General features: G+C 44.3%; 1 protein-coding gene across 3 annotated transcripts in view; it reads right to left on the reverse strand.

Annotated features, from left to right (window-relative positions):
* MEIOC (meiosis specific with coiled-coil domain) overlaps positions 1–17,133 on the reverse strand; it is a 1,190,863-nt gene that overhangs the window by 386,176 nt on the left and 787,554 nt on the right. For all 3 annotated transcript variants that reach the window (XM_078645159.1, XM_078645158.1, XM_078645160.1), the window contains one exon: positions 15,137–16,997. In XM_078645159.1, coding sequence (XP_078501285.1) covers positions 15,137–16,997 — 1,861 coding nt within the window. The remainder of the gene's footprint in view (positions 1–15,136; positions 16,998–17,133) is intronic.

Here is a 17,133-nt window from a genome sequence, read left to right on the forward strand (position 1 = left end):
CGCCCGCCGCATCGCCGAGTCGGCGAGCGCAAGGTAGGTGGTTTTATTTATTTGATTGTACCTATCCCGTATCAATCTCTGTGCATGAAGGTGGCGATTGCTTAGGCCTAGGTGTCGTAATTTGGCAGTGACTAGGTTAGCATTTAGCCCAGCTACACGAACTTTCGTGTTTAACTTGACCAAACTTGCGGGGGCCATTTTGTGTTCCCTGGCTTCCATTTTGTATGAACATGCAGCCTCGTGGTCAGCATGCCCTTTTGTCCTGTCTCTGTACCAATGACCATTTACCTTGCCCGGCAACAGGCTATTTTTAGCACCGGTCAAGCTTACGCATGCGTACTCGGACATTTAGATTAATGAGTGGTCACCTCTCAGGAATGTTCTCCAAAACTGACCAGTGGTACTAAACTCCTCCCACATGTTGGCTGTGTTCCAAAAATGCCCTTATATGTACCTAAACAGTGCAAAAGTATACCGCCTACCTTTTTATTACTGTTAAACTTGTATAAAAGAGGTCGCGCACCGATGTTCGGTGTGATACTTCTCGCATTACCGAAGGGTGCTGTAGGAATGTACCACCACCCCATGGGGTCCTAATAAACTTGTCTTTTGCATTTCCAGTTTCCGTGCCAACTTCTATTCTATGGTGTTTGAGAGGTTTTTGCAGAGTATGTAGACCTGAACGAAACCCAATACCACATAGGTGCAGAGGCCAGTCCTGTTGCGGAAACACTAGGTCCTCCAGGAGGGGCAGTCTGATCAGAGGACAGATACATAAGCCCAGGAGCTCTGGATAGCAAACTCTCCATGCCCAATTCAGAGTCACTAGGATGACTTGGGCCATGCTGGTTTTCATCTTCTTGAGAGGTCTAGGGAGGAAGGGAATCAGCGAAAAGACATACAACGGTCCCAAATTGCACTCAAGGTGGAGCGCGCCTCCCAGCGTGAGATGCCTTGGAAACTCCAACGTGCAGAAGAGCTGGTACTGCGCATTCTTGGTGGTGGTGAACAGATCGAGCCATGGTTCTCTCCATTCGTGTCACTTCCGGGTGTAACTGCCACTCGTAATACACAAGATGCCACCAGCTGAACTCATTCACCCTGGAAATCAATGATCCCGCCCAGTAGTTTGCCACCAGTAAACCACTCCCAGAGGAGGAGCAAAGTCTCCTGGCACAAGGTCCTTGACCCCACCCGATTGTGTTTGCTGCAGTACCACATGGTGGTTGTTGTATGTGAGCACCTGAACCAGCCTCCCCTTGATGGGTGGAAGAATGGCTTTCAGGGCCAAGCGTATGACCCTCAGTTCCAGAAGATTGATATAGAGCACGGACTCTACCGGACCTCTTCTAGGTGGCTGCCTGAGCCCACAAGAGATGCATTGGTCAGCACTATTAGGTCTGGGAGTGAAAGTGAGAGGGGCTTGCCGCTGACCCAAATGAGGTTGAGCAACCACCACTGCACATCCTTTCCAGTCTCCTCCGAAATCTGAATGTGGTCAGCGAGGTCTCCCTGATGTTGGGCCCACTGAATGCAGGAGGCAGTCTATCCCCTAGCATCAGAGTTGCCTTCACTGAAATCTGGAAACGAGGTTGAAAGATTGGGATCACAGTCTGATATATTGGACTCTCTTTCAAGAGGGAAAGGCACAACACTGTCCCATGTCCAGAATGGCTCAGATGCAGGGAAGCATCTGAGAAAGAGTCAGGTTTGTCTTTGGCACACAGATAGTGAACCCCATATATGATAGGTTTGCCGTAGTCTGGAGATGTTATCAACTACCTGGTGCAAACCTGGCTTCAAAAGCCAGTCCTTGAGGTGGGGAAAGACTGGCATTCTTGACTTCCGAAGATGCATTGCCACCACCATCATCACTTTCATGAACAACTGGGAGGCACTGATAGGATGAAAGGGTACCATAGCAAATTGAAAAAGTTCCTTTCCCACCACAAACAGGAGGTAGCGTTGGTGGGCCTTTAGGACAGGTATATGGAAACAGGCATTCTGCAAGTCCAATACTACCGTCTAGTTTCCAGGGTCTAGGGCAGTCAAGATCTAGGCCAATACGAGCATTTTGAATATTTTCTTTCGGAGGAAGGCGTTGAGAGGGCACAAGTCAAATAAAGGACAGAGGCCTGCGTCCTTTTAGAATACCAGGCAGTAGCAGGAATAGCAACCACATATTACTTCTTTCTGGTGCAGGCGCCCTCTCGACAGCTGGGGAGAAGGCGAATGGTGCAGTGGTGTGGAATGGAAGAGGAGGGCGTAGCCCTTCATAACAGTTTGTAGAACTCACTCGTTATTTATTGCCTGACAACTCAGAATTGGCGGATCCTGCCTCCCCCGAATGACCATGCTGCACTATAGGGATTAAGCATGCGGGGATGCCGGGGTGGAGTGGACTGGGTGGCCAGTTGATCTTGGAAGAGGGGGAGGTGGGTTCCAAAACCTTGACCACAATCCTCCTGGGTGCCATGATGGAGTTGGATTGCCTGGCATTATGGGGTGCCTCTGCTGAAACTCAAATGGAGCAATGGGGTTGATGATGATGGCAAGTTGGGTAAGGTAAGCCCAAGAAGCATGGCCTAGCCCAGCTCTCCTTTAACGATTCAAGAGAGGGGCCTGCCTTGTCCCCAAACAGGCGAATCCCATTGAACAGCATGTCCATGAGGGACAACTGGACATCGCATGAAAAACCGGTGGCCCGCAAGCAGGCGTAGTGGCGAATGGCAACACTTGGGCTGATGGGCCACCCAATGGAATATGTGGAGTCCACGCTATAACAAATCATAAACATGGCAGCATCCTGGCAATTCTGAATGGCTTGGACAAGGACAGGTCGGAGATGTTCGGAAACACCTGGGAGGACTTGAGCCACCAAGTCCTAAAGGTCATGGAAATAGCTTCTTATCCAGCAGCTGGTGTTCAGGGACCTGAGCGCCAATCTGGTAGATGAAAATACTAATTTTCCAAAGGTTTCAACACATTTAGAATCACTATCCGAGGGAGTAGTTGGAATTGGTCTAACCTGCGGACCACTGCACCACCAACCAATCAGGACAGGGGAACTGGAATGAGAAAGTGAGATTTTCTGGGGGAGGGTGCTGGACTCACGCAATCTGGCAGTTGACTGGTGAGCCAGGGCAAGGCTTGGCCCATGCCCCTAAAAAGTTGCCTGTTAATGCCTGTTCAAATGGCAGGTGGAACTAAGAAGATTTAGTCTTGACCTCCAAGGTGGGGAGTTGGAGGTCAAGGACTTCAGCCGCCCTACACATTACCATGGAGTAGGAAGCAGATTCCTCTGCGACCGTCCAGGGCATGAGAGCAGACTTATTTCAAGGGAAAAACAAGACCAACACCTTCCTGCAAGTCATCCTACCAGTTGGATTCGTAAAATGGCTTTGCAAATCATCACCCATATCATTTTCAAGCCCAAGTTTGTACCACAAAGAGAATGTAAAGTGTGTACAAGACGTACTTTGGAAAGGATTACAGATCGGTCTGGGGAATATTTAAAAGTTGAAGAATCTGCAGCTAGAAGTCTCTATCACAAATGCCTCATAGCAATTGTACTCAAAATATTGGGGAATATAATAGTACCTGTCATCATGGTTGTCATTTTCAGAATCTGTAAAAAAAAAAATCTATGCACAGTCTGGGCCTTACCATGGGGTAATAGCAATGCATCAAATGCACTGTCAAAAGGTAGAGCGCCAGTCAGCACAGGGTGGGACATTGGCCGAGGTTATGCCAGATTCCCTTCTGAGTGGCACAGCATAATAGGCTGTAAATCCTCATCTGGTATCGATGCGAGTGAGACTGGCGCAGGGGATGGTGCATTAGCACGCACCAGAGTTGGTGCTGAAACCAAACAGGTCCAAGGGGCACAGAACAGACCAAGTGTGAACCCGAAGGCAGGAATCGAAGAGGAGGTCCCTGCGGTTCCTTAACCTCATAAGTGCTGCGCACGATCAACGGCACCACCACCTCCGTAGTGCTGCCGTCGGCCGTTGAACGTTCCAACTGCACCTGCGCAATGGAACGTCCAGCACTGGAGCTGGACATTCCATCGCAGCTAAGGTGTTAAGGTCCAAAGGCGCGGCAGAAGGACCAGGTCAAGTGCAAAACTCTTCAGCGTTGTCTCCTGAAGGCTTTTCCTTGCTGCAATGTCGCCAACGGGCCTGGGAACTCTGGGTGCATCAGGACTAGATGGGGAATCAGTTTGTGTGGAGATCTGGAGTGAGACTGAGAGGCACACTGACACCCTTGCGTGCTCTCTGGAGTTCGGAAGTGGTAGAAAGAAGGTCTTTACCACTTAGACCTCTTGTGTTTTTTCTTCAACTTACCGAAGACTTTGAGCGCAAAGTAGATCTGCTACCGGAACGACTATGGGAACAAGATGCTCCTTTCGACCACTTGTGGCGCAGAGCCTTCTTGTGCTTTGCGACGTTGAGTTTGGCTTTGCATTCCCTTATGCATTGGAGTTATGGTTAGAGCCCCAGGCACCACAACCAAACTTCATGAGGTTCTGTTTCACACATTCATTTGCGACAGTCTTTGCACAGCTTGAATCTGGTGGCTTTAGGAAAGTACATTTCCCTTGCACACAGGAACCAGTCTAATGCCTGGAGATAATTCACAAAGGGAAGGATCTGCAGTTAGAGTTTACATAAAAAAATCATACTCCTCCAAAGTGCAAAACTTGGAAGCAGGCCATATAAACTACATGTGGTTAATTCTGAGCTGTTTTCACTGTCACATCCAGGGCACTAAACAAACGCATGGCATCACTGATAAAATGACTGAAATGTTAAGTCAAAAAAATGCACAACAAAGCAATACAACTTGAAAGAAAAAATGGCGAGTATTACAATTAAGATAGATCCTAGTATTCTTGAATCCTTCAGAATCAAGCCAGAAAAAAAAGAACTCAAGCAAGAATTACATGAAATAAAAGCTGCTGACAGGAGCAGACTGAGAAGCATAGAGGTTTGTGCTGGATATGCCTAAAATGGCCTGGACTAAATGCCCCTTGAATTGCTCTACAAACTATGAACATGAGGTGTGATAAGATTCCAGTTAGTCGCCAGTGTTTGCTTATAAGGTGGCAGAGGAAGAGGTGCTGCAGCTTAGTGCAACTTTAAAAACGTGTTGCGGGGCTGAGCCTTGCATTCACACAGTGTTAAGTTGACATGAGCTCATTAGAAGTTTAGACGCCATTTTTCCTTTCTGCTGCCTTTAGCACACGGCACACACTTTATTAATTGTTTAGAGTTTAGCAGAGTGTTTTGCTTCACACGAGAATAATATGTTTTTCTACACTAGCAGCCTTGCTTGGTAAGCTTAGCATGAACAGTGAGTGCCGAGGCCTTCAAGGTTATTTCAACACAGTGGTTGTTGTTCAGGCTGATCAGCGCATGTTCTAGACATAACACATATGCAGCTGTGGCCACCTCTGATATTGGCGCCTTTGATAATGCACTGCGTAGGCATGATCACACACACTTGGAGAACATTCGTATGCTGAGAGCTTGTGCAGAATTTGATGTAATCCACTTCTGCTAAATACCAGAGGTATGGGGCCGCGTATGTAATCACAAAGAGACCTTCTTTAGTTATAAAATAACCTACTAGCCAGGGAGGGTGAAATATAGGTATATATTTAACCTGTTTCTGTTTAGCATTATAACATGCTTTCTCCCTGTGTATTTATGGAATAGTAACTATGCTGAAAATCTTGTTATTAATAATATGTCTACATGTATTAGTTAGGGTGCTGCGCATGACAACACGGCGTTAGAAATAAATATTTCAAACTTGCTCTTGTCTCTTTTTACTCCCTGTTTCAGACTGGTATGAGAGTAGAAAGAAAGAGTGTTCTTGTTTTCCACATTGCCTGAGGTGACCTAAGTTGTATGTTCTGGGTTGTCTAATCATTGGTTTCCTGACTATAGGACTAAGAGCTAATGAGACACTGATGCTAGTCTGGTAGGGGATGTTGGGTACTAAGGTGAGTTTTGGCACACCCTATTTCACTAAGGTCCTAAGTCTCTGTGCACAGTTCTCTGTAGGAGCAGAATCCCTGCAACACGTGTTTTTATTTTTTGGCGAGCATAGCCTATCAACTCTGACTCATATAGACTAATAGAGTGTTTTCAATGTCATTTTGTATTGATTGTGGCATGTAGTACAGGAAATGCCTTCCATTGAAAGATTTGTGAGCTACTTTGTTGGTTGAAGTCGATTAAACCAACAAAACAAAGTGAAAAACTACGGGCAAAACAAATGGTTTGGCTTTCGCAAGCTTGTGCATTTTAACTTTTTTTTATTGCAAGCATAAGCCACAAAACAAGAAAAAAAACATGCAGCACATTAGGTTGGCAATAAACAAATGTAAAAAACAATAGAGCATTCGCTGAAGATGTGATTTTACTGGTAATATAAAACAAGTTACCTACCTGTACACTGTGGATTTCCAGTATTGTATCTTTTATTGATTCAATTGCTTGAATCTTCCCCGTCGTCATGGTGGGAGTCCCACGGTAACAGTAAAAATAGCAGTACTAAATGTATTACTATAGACCTCCATAAAAAAGAAAACCACAGATTAGCAACCTTTCAACCTCATTTTATAACCTCCACAATTCAGCCAATCACAGCAGAGACTTCAGAGTAACCTTCCTGTACAGTACCACCATACCCCAGATTTCGAGCACATTTGCATATATAGATTACTCAGAGGTAAAAAGGTGAGCCTATTCGGAGAGGAGGGAGGGTCGCATTTGAATCTATAAAATATATCAACACTGGAGAACCTCAGTGTACAGGTATGTAACCTTTTTTTTCACCAGTTTTTATCTTTTATAGATTCACATGCTTGAATCCAACTAGTAGGCAATCTATCTCACCAAGATCAAAAAGAGAAAAACCACAAGGCAAGAGGTAGAAACATGCAATCATTCGCATAAGTACCTATACATATAATGCAAGTAAAAAAAATAAAACAATAGCAAATAGATATCAAGGAAAAATGGAGGCTAATAGCTGCATACCTTAGGCAAAGAGGCGACAGAGTGCAGCTTGTCCAAAAACAGCTAGTTCTGCCTTCTTCCAACCATCAAGGCAGTAATGCTTTGTGAATGTGTGAGAATTCGCCCTTGTTGCTGCCCTGCAGAAGTCGGGTAGAGATGCGCCCGCAAACACGGCTGAAGAAGTAGCTACCTTCTTCGTAGAATGAGCTTGCGTCTTTGCAGGTTGCAGATGGCCAGCCTTTTCATAGCAGAAAACAATTGCTGAGGTGACCCAACAAGCAATACTTGCCCTAGTCAAGGCCTATCCCTTTCTAGGTGAAGAGAATTATATCAGTAAGTGAGAGGATTTACGGAAAATCTTTGTAGATAAAACTTCAGACAGCATTTAATGTCCAATGAATGGAGAGCTTTCTTCGCCGCTGAAGACTGATTAGGAAAGAACATAGGTAGGATTGTAGGCTCATTGAGGTGGTAAGTCGAAGGCAATTTAGTTATGAAGGAAGGATTAGTACGCAGTATTACCCTGTCTGGCAGTAACTTTTATAGTGAACACAGGAATTTCGCTGGTACGTCTAGCTGATGTAATGGCCAAGAGAAAAGCCACCTTCTAAGAAAGAAACTTTAACTCACATTTGTGTACTGGTGAAATTGGAGGTTGCATAAGCTGCAACAGAACTGTATTTAGCTGCCACAGTCCTGGAGGAGGTCTAACCAGTGGAAAGGCCATGAGGAGACCTTTAATTAATTACGTGATGAGTCTATTGGCCCTCAAGGAAGAATGACCTGAGCGTCTTCTATATCTGGATATTGAAGCAAGGTGAATTTTTATGGAAGAGTTTGAGAGCCCTGCTTAGGCTAGGTGCAAGAGATAATGCAACACTTGCTCCAGTGAGGATGAAAGCGGTGCAATGAATGGATAATAGACCATGCGCAAAATCTCTTCCATTTTGCAGGGTAGCTTTAGAGCATGGAAGGAGCTCAAGAGTTCTGCAGTATTGCTTTGCATTCTTTGGGTAGACTTTAAATTCCCAAATTCAGCAAAGTGAGGAGCCAAGCCAACAAATGAAGAGAGGGAATTTGAGGATGAACTACTTCGTCCTGGTTCATGCTGAGACGATCCTCCTTTGGAAGAAAGAGAATCGGAGCACCTTGATAGGCGAAGCAGTTCGGTGTACCAGAATTACCTTGCACACCTGGGGACAATAAGAATCAGCTGACTTTCTGAAGGACTCGAGGAATGAGAGGAAACGGAGGGAAGGAGTACGCGAACATCCCCACCCATGAAAACAGAAATGCGCCTCCCCATGACTCCGGCTGAGGATTCCTGCATGCGAAAAAGGTGCACATTTTGTTGAGGTACATAGCAAACAGATCTAATGTTGGATAACCCCAGGATTGGAAGACCACCTGCAGCTGCTGGTCGTTCAGTTTCCATTCGTGGCATTGCTTGGACACCCCGCTGAGAGAGTCGGAACACTGATTGTGAACTCTCGGCATGTGTTCCACCTGCAAGAAGATGTGGTTTGCAAGAAGCCACTCCCAAATCTGTTGAGCTTGGAGGGAAAGCGCTCAGGATCTTGTGCCACCTTACTTTCAAAGGTAGAACATGTTGGTAGTATTGTCCTTCTGGACAAGAACTGAAGAGCCATGGATTCGAGGTAAGAAGGCTTTCCAGCCCAGGAATACCGCCCTAAGTTCTTGAAGGTTTATGTGGCATTCTGACTCCTGGTTGGACCACTTGCAGTGAACTTGCAATTCCTGGAGGTGAGCCCCCATCCTTCCATTGATGCATCCGAGGTCATCACTAACTGTGGCACACTGTGAATGAAGGAGAGGCCCTGTGTAAGATGTTCCTTGGTCCTGCACTACGACATTGCATTTTTCATAGGCGTCAAAATAAGAATCATGTTGTTAAACGATCCTTTGAGCACCCAGCTGTCGAATGCTCTTTTGTGAGTGGGAAAGGCTTTGTTGAGATCTGTGTCGAGGTATGCCTCCCGGAAAATCAGAGATTGGGAAGGAATGAGGGGCAATTTTTCCAGATTGAGACAAAGCCCTAGAGAAAGGAAGAGATTCCAGCAGGCTTGAGTGGAAGTCTTGGCCGCCTGAAACATAGGAGCCTTTACTAGCCAGTTGCCCAGGTAGGGAAAAAGTCTCTGCTCCCTGGTATAGTGATGAACTGAAACAGTTGCGGGTAGCATGTAAAAAGGCAGAGAGGAAATGGAGGAGGGCCTATTTGGAATTCAACAAAAAAGCGCTGAAACTAGTACAGACCCATTATAAATAATCTATTGCTAGAGCCAAAGCAGACTTTTATGCTAAATCTATTCTGCAAGCCCCCAATAGTACAAAAGCGCTTTTTAATATCGTCAGGGATCTATCCAGTCCAGCTTGCACAAGTAACAAGGTAGTGGCATTGCAAAAACTCTGCGATGAGATTGCCTCTTTTATTAGGACAAAATAACCAACATTGTCGCAAAACTACAATTTTACGGCCCGGCAGATTCGGCATTGAAGCCTGATATAGAATCCCAGAAAGCCACCTCCCTGGACCTCTTCCATGCCCCCTTAGAGGGCTCTTTTAACCAGCTCGCTCTAAGTGTGTCATCGGGTTCCCCACTAGATCCTTTCCCTCATAAAATCTGGAAAATCATGGGTGAAGAAACCTTTCATGGGCTATGGAAGATCTGCTGCCAGTCATTGGAGGAAGGTGTGGTACCGGAGTCATGGAAACAAGCAGTAGTAACTCCTCTGCTAAAAAACTAATCTCTGGACCCTACTGATCCAGCGAGTTTTAGACCCATTTCCTTACTGCCCTACCCGGTTAAAATCTTGGAGAAGGCAGTCAGCAAAAGCCTATCGTGTTATCTTGAGGATAACTTATTGCTGGACAGGGACCAATATGGTTTCCGCCCGGGACACGGGACTGAGACAGTACTGGAAACGGTAATGGATAATCTGCGAATGCGTGCTGACAATGGGAAGTCCTCGGTCCTAGTATTATTGGACATGTCAGCCGCATTTGACACAGTGAGCCATGTCGTGCTGGTTGAGAGATTGGAAAGCATAGCGATTAAAGGGCAAGCCCTGCAGTGGCTACGATCTTATCTGTCAGGAAGACAACGGGATGTATCTTTAACGCCATTTTACCTCAGACATGTCCCCAGTACATCACGGGGTGCCACAGGGCTCGGCAATAAGCCAGATCCTTTTTAACATCTATCTACGCCCTCTATTCCCCATTATTAAATCCTATGGGGAAGACCTGGTCAACTATGTGGATGACACTCAATTGGTATTCTCCCTGGAGGGGAAACAAGCGGTGTCTATGGATAGCTTTCAGGAGTGCATTTGTCAAACTGCAAGTTGGCTTAGGAAAACCACCCTACAGTTTAATGGGGGGAAAAAAAGAGTTGGTGTACTGTCCTGCCACCAGATTGTCTCTACACTTGCCGACACAGTTCAAACTCACTCCTGAGGATGAATCTCTGGCTCCGGCTAAAGTGGTACGCAACATGGGAGTCATGGGAGATGAAAATCTCCAAATGGACATACAAGCTAACAAAACTGCCAGTGTGTGCCTTTCTTTGCTACGAGTATTGCGTAAAAGATCCTTCCCCTACTCCCAGACGGGACCCGACCGCTTGTAGTGAGAAGTGTAATATTGAGCAGGTTGGACTACTGCAACTCCCTGTATCTGAGAGCACCACAATATATTGTGCAGGGGTTGCAGAGAGTACAGGCAATGGCAGCAAAGTTGGCGCTAAATAGACAACGCAGGTCATCTACGACACTGGCGTTAAGAGATCTTCATTGGCTGCCCATTAGGGAGAGTATTTGTTTTAAATCTCTCTGCATTGTATATAGGGCAGCACATGGACAGGGTCCTATCCCTTTGCAAGAAATGTTCACCTGGTATAACCCAAGGAGGCAGCTCCGTTCGTCAAATACCAATTTGATTACAACTGCCAGATTCAAGAGATCCCGGAAGGGGGGTAGAGCCTTCGGAGTACTTGCCTCACGTATTTGGAATGAGCTGCCTCTGACTCTTAGACGGAGGCCTTTTTGATCGGTTTTAGGAAGTGTCTGAAAACCTGGCTTTTTCCAAGGAATGCTTCTTAGTTTTCCTTTCATCGACAACTGATTCTGCTATTTGATGTCCATTCTCTGATCCAAGCGCCAGGATACCCGTAGGGTGGCAGTTTTGCGCTATATAAATTCCTATTCCATTCCAGGGAAACACCTGATGACTTGAATATCTTAGGAAAGCTGCTATTGGGGCCATGCATTTGGTGAAAACCCTGGGAGACTATTTTAAAATAAAAGGAAGTACCTTGAATTGATAATGGGGCCCTGCCACTTCGAACCGGAGAACTTTTCGAAGCATGGGGTGAGTAGAAATTTGGAATAAGCATTGAGGAAATCGAGAGGAGACAGATAACCCACATTTTGAATAAGAAGAGTAGAGTGAGCAGCTTTTTGATGAACTTGTTCAGCCACCAGAGGCCCATGACCTGCCTCCATTTTCCTGTTTTCTTCCTAACGAGGTAAAAGTGAGGATAAAACCCCCTGATTGAGTTGTTTGAGGGGTACCTCCTATATGGTGTGTTTGGAAAGGAGTGATTTTCTTTCCTTATCCAGATTGGGTAGATGGCGAAGCAGAACTTTCTACTGTGGGGCATTTGGAGGGTGCTGAACGAATTCCAGGATGTATAAGTGCTGGAAGAAGTCTAACATCCCTTTGCATGATGAGACGGACTTCCATTTTTGTAATTGCCCCCAAACTCTACCTCGAAAGGAATGGACGCGGTGTTGCTGGAGAGTGGCTAGTGATTTTGCAGTGTACCCGTCTGCATTTATGGACTGTAGCACCCCTTCTATGTGCTTGCTGAACAAGCACTCTCCATCGAAGGGAATATCAAGTACTTTGGACTGTACGTCAGGATGAAAGGTGGTCGTTCTCAGCCGACCCTGATGATGTAGCACTGCTGCTCCTGCCATATGGCGAAAGGTGGTAGATGAAAATCCATGGCAATCTCAATGAGCTCAGAAGAGACAGAGTCCGGCCTAGGATGATCATTAAGGCATGTGAGCGAGTTGTCAGGGGCTTTGTATTTTTTGTCCAGCTTTGGAATCACGCTGGAATGGAAGCTGGTGTTTTCATTAGCTTAAGGCCCTTCTGCCACAAAAAAAATCACTATGGGGATAGCCCTGATGGAACGCGGAGTGCCTGCTTAAAGTTATACAAAAAACATTCAGTCTGTTTAGCCAGCATAAGCAGATTGAAGTGCTTGGAGGCGCGCTCTAATAGATTGTGAAAGCCACCGATGTCTGCAGGTGGAGAACCCGCAGGAGGTGGGATGGGAGATGGTGGCATGGGAGCTATATAGTCATCCCATTCATCACGAGTGTCCACGTCAGTATGGATTTCACCTTCCTTTATTTGTTGCTGATCCACATCCTGGATGTCCTCCGTGGTGATAATCGGTGGAGGTAACACTCTTTCCCTGGTGGACTTAGGAGTGCTTTACCCGCTATATCAACTGGAGCCTTTTCAGAAACAGAAGCCGTTGAGGAGCATTAGCATTTGTAAGGCATATGACGTTAATCATATGACGTAACTCTGACACTAAAGACTGCCTTCGACTTGGTACCCAGGGAGGGTGCTGGCCGAAATGGGGATTCCCTCGAATATCTTGTCAATATTAGTGAGGCTCCATGATGGTAACTTCGCCAAAGTGAGGTGGGGCCAACAGGGGCAGAAGACAAACAGAATTCCAGTGAATATGGGTGTCCGCCAGGGATGTGTCCTTGCTCCCACTCTGTTCTCACTTTATGTGACCGGCGTGGTGGAACACCTGCTGAAAAGTCCATCTGATGCACCATCCCTGGCGGGCGAGCTAATTCCAACTCTCCTATTCGCGGATGATACACTCCTCATCTCTAAGTCCCCTGTGGGCCTCCAGAGCCTCCTAGATAGTTTCCAGTCCTTCTGTATTTTGAGAGGGCTTGTAATGAACACAGATAAAACCAAGTATCTGGTACTGAACCCACCAAAAAAGCTTAGCAGGACCCCAGTTTTAAACATCGTACCATTGGAAAGGGGTACCTTATTTGATTATCTTGGAATACGCATTTCCAATACCATGCAGTGGACCCCCCACATAGAGAAAATGCTTCTATGCCACAAAAGGGTAGTGGGAGCCATTCTCAAGGAACAACGCTCTTCATCTACTAGACCCATTGCCCCGGTTATCGCAATATACAAGGCAAGAGGAGTAAGTTCGGCCCTATACAGAGCCGAACTGTGGGGTACAAGTAATATGGAACAGTTAATAAGATCTGAAAGTAAATTCCTTAAAGATCTAATGGCACTTTCTCAGAGCACCCCTACGGTCCCATTGTTATAGGATCTGGGATGTCATTCGATCAATGACCTGGCTAAAGTCCGACCGCTCTTATTATGGGTTCGGCTGTGGCGAGTGCCGGAGTTAGCAAAGTATGCGGAGGGCCTGTCAGAAGTAATGTCTATGATGGGATGGCATAAAATCAAGTGGCTCAAAGATGTTAAATCCTTGCTTTATGACTTGGGCTTAAACGATGCATGGGAAAATAGATCTGCCCCACCAAAAGCAGCACTGAAGAGACTTTTTTGGAGTTGGGTAGCTAGCAAATGCAACTCTGATCCAAAATTAGGTAGATTAACCGATGATTTCTTGAGGACCAAGGATGTTGCATTTTGCGAACCCTATCTTGACATTATTCAGAAGCCCTTTGACAGGGCTTTGTATTTCAAATTTAGGGTTGGCATATTGCCAATACGTGAATTTACGGCCCGATGGAAAATCCCTTTTCAAACATCCCCTTTTTGCCCAAATTGTGAGACCAGAATAGAATCAATGGCACACATCCTGTTCGCAATGTCCGGCATACAAATCACAGAGGAATCGCTCGCTCAAACCGCTATGTAGAGAACTGGATACTAGACACCATTCTGTAGCGCTGCGCATTTTTAAAACCGATACTCGATTATTGTATGTATGTGGGTTGTCCAAGTTTTTGAGATGGGCTTGGTCCATCAGATCGAAAAGGTTAAGAGAAAATATTTAATTTCTGATTTTATTCTTATGTGCAAGTAGTTCCTACTTTTCTACTTTGCATTTTATCTGTCATGTAATATGTGTACTTTTTAAGAAAAATGGTAAGTAGTTGGCACCTAGGTGTTAATGTCAACGAAAAATCTAATCTTTTCATGATGTCAAAGTACAGTTTTATGTTCATGCTTTTAAGATATGTTTTTATCGAAATAAAGCCTTTTTCATACTCGTACTCATACTAAAGACACCGGAACATTTATTGACGGTTCCCTAAAGTGATGCCATGGTAATGTATTTAGTACTGCTATTTTTACTGTTACCATGGGACTCCCACCATGACGACAGGGAAGATTCAAGCATGTGAAATCTATAAAAGATACAATACTTGAGAATTTTGAATAACACACCTTTTAGTAGGGCCTTGCATTGTATTATTATTATTCATGAAAAAATCACCACCTAACCAAGAACTCAAATTGCAGGCAGCTACAATGTAAACAAGCACTTTATAGCAGCACCTTTAAAAAAGAAGCCAACAAATAAATCACCATTTACCACAACACCTGAAGTGCAAGCAAAATAAATAGCAAGTATTTAAAATGAATATTCAAAGTATAATAAAAAATACTTTCAACCACATGTGTCACTGAAGAGAAAGGAACTAGTTGTAGGCAGATGTGAACTATATGCACAGGCTTTCTGCAGTCACTCCAACAAAGGGGAGTCAGTGTGTAAAGTGCGCTAACATTCTGTACAATGCTGCATGGTGTGGTGGGCAGAAGCAAAATGTAAAAGACAATTTTACAGACCAATGGATGAAGAGGTTTATCAAAAGCCACTCACTGAATATATATTATGTATGTCTTTTGGAAAAACAATGGATAGGCTAGGCAGCCAAAGTGGTCTTAAAGGACTAAACTAAATATTACTAAACCAATAAAAGAGATTTGCCTATTTTTCAATGGCTATTCATCAAAGAGTTATTATTCCAAAACTGATTTGTTTTACCTTTTTTCTCTCTTTTTCCATAGCTCTCCACTGTTCATAGCATTCCTCGAGTCGAATGTGAAGTTCACTAGCTGGTCCACTTCGGGTTTTCATTGGTCTCTGAAATCCAAATGTTGGTAAGAAACCAGGAATTGCACTTTCACCATACATCATATCACTGAAATAGGGGTATAAATGGCCTATATCCTCATATGAAAACAAGTCATAGGAATCCATTAGAGGTACGACTGAGTGGCCAAATAGATGGTGTGATCTTGCAGAAAATCCATTAGTGCCCAGTGGCTGGATATTTTGATTTTGTCGTAGGTCCCCCATCATAAAGGTATTTGAAAATCCTGTGTTTTGGGCCCTGGAAACACGATTATTAGTAGCAGCATTGCTGTCTCCACTTCCTTGTCTATGGCTATTGTTATACAGAGCCTGACTTTCCAATAAATCTGGATACGGAATATGTGTCATGCCTTCTATGTGTTTTTGACTTTCGGGATCATATTGTGTATTTGGTGGCTTGACCTGAAAATTCTGTTTGATGATATTATCAACAGGTCCATAATGCATAGATGAATAGTTATCACAAAAACCATTAAGCTGCTTAAGCTTTTTGTCAGTCACTAAATCAAATAGGTTAGGCTCTCCAATCTTAGATAAACTATCCAGTTGATTAGTGGGCAGCATGCGTTCTGTGTTGTAACTGAAATCAAAGCCAGAAAACATAGCTGGGTTATCTTGGCAATACTTCTGAAACACTGGACTACTATTGGAAGCTAATGATGTAGAGGGTCCCTGAGGAAAATCCGATGGGTGGCTAGAGTTTTTAGAAGTTGACAAGTGACTGTTAAGCTTCATCAAAGAACTCGGATGTCGATAGGGAGCCGAAGTGCTATTTTCTGACTGTCCATTTAACCAGCTTGGTCTGTTAATATTCACTACACTTGATGCAGTTGAACATGGAAGCAACCCAACTGATTTAAAATATTCTGTGTTCTGTTGCTCATGTTTTGAGAGCTGTTTTTCTAAGCTATTGCCATAATCGTTGCTCCCTTGACACACCAAATGAGTTTTTATTCCATATTCTTTTAAACCAAAATCAGAAGCGTAAGTATTTTCCTTTGTCAACTGCTTTTCTGACATAAGGGCTGTAGCTTTTGAAAATTTTAAGTTTTGCGGTTCGGGGATCACGTCGTCAAGCTTTTTCGAGTTTGCATGTTTAAGACTGAATAGTTTTGCATAAGTCTCTGTTTCCAAAGATGCTTCCAATGCCGCAGTTGATATTTTCTTTGCATCCTGAACACTGAAGTTTGAACATTTACTGTGTTTGGATTTATTAGTGTGTGAGCTTTCAGGAAATCTACAGTAATCTGCATCTTCACAGTACCTATTAAATTGGGAAAGCAACATTTCTGCCCTTTTTTGATGTAATTGTACATCTGCAACTTTGGAAACCACCTTTTCCCGACTATAGGAGTAATTATCTACACCAGATTCCTTGACTGCATCTGAAAGTCCTATCTGTGGATTGAAACCATTCTTTGTGAATGGATAATCTTGAAATTGCATTTTTGAATTTTCATTGGTTTGCATATTATAGCAGTTGGCATTATCATTTCGATTGAGGCAAAGCCATTGTTCCTCAAGATCCAAGCCTGTAAGTCCATGATAAAGTTCTTCTATTTTCTGTTGAGTGGCTGCGCCGTTGTGAAAGTTCTGTTTTTCACCAGCAGCTATAGAGTCGTTACTGTAAAAGGATTGTGAGGAGTAGGAAGCTTCTACAGGTCGTTTAGGTTCTGACACAAAATCATGGTGTTCTGCAAGTCTACAGGCATTCATTGGCCACGGTGACTTCAAACTGGAGGAGCCAGCCCTAAAACAAGTAAATATACAAGCATATTTAGTTGCAGCTCTCAACTGAATTGGCAGAATATCTGAAACGGCCTGAATATTTGTAACTAACATAAAGAGAAGATAGCATACTCATATTCTTCAAATACTTTAACAAC

This window comes from Lissotriton helveticus, chromosome 5_1 (genome assembly GCF_964261635.1).
Source record: "Lissotriton helveticus chromosome 5_1, aLisHel1.1, whole genome shotgun sequence".
In the NCBI taxonomy this organism is placed as follows: domain Eukaryota; kingdom Metazoa; phylum Chordata; class Amphibia; order Caudata; family Salamandridae; genus Lissotriton; species Lissotriton helveticus.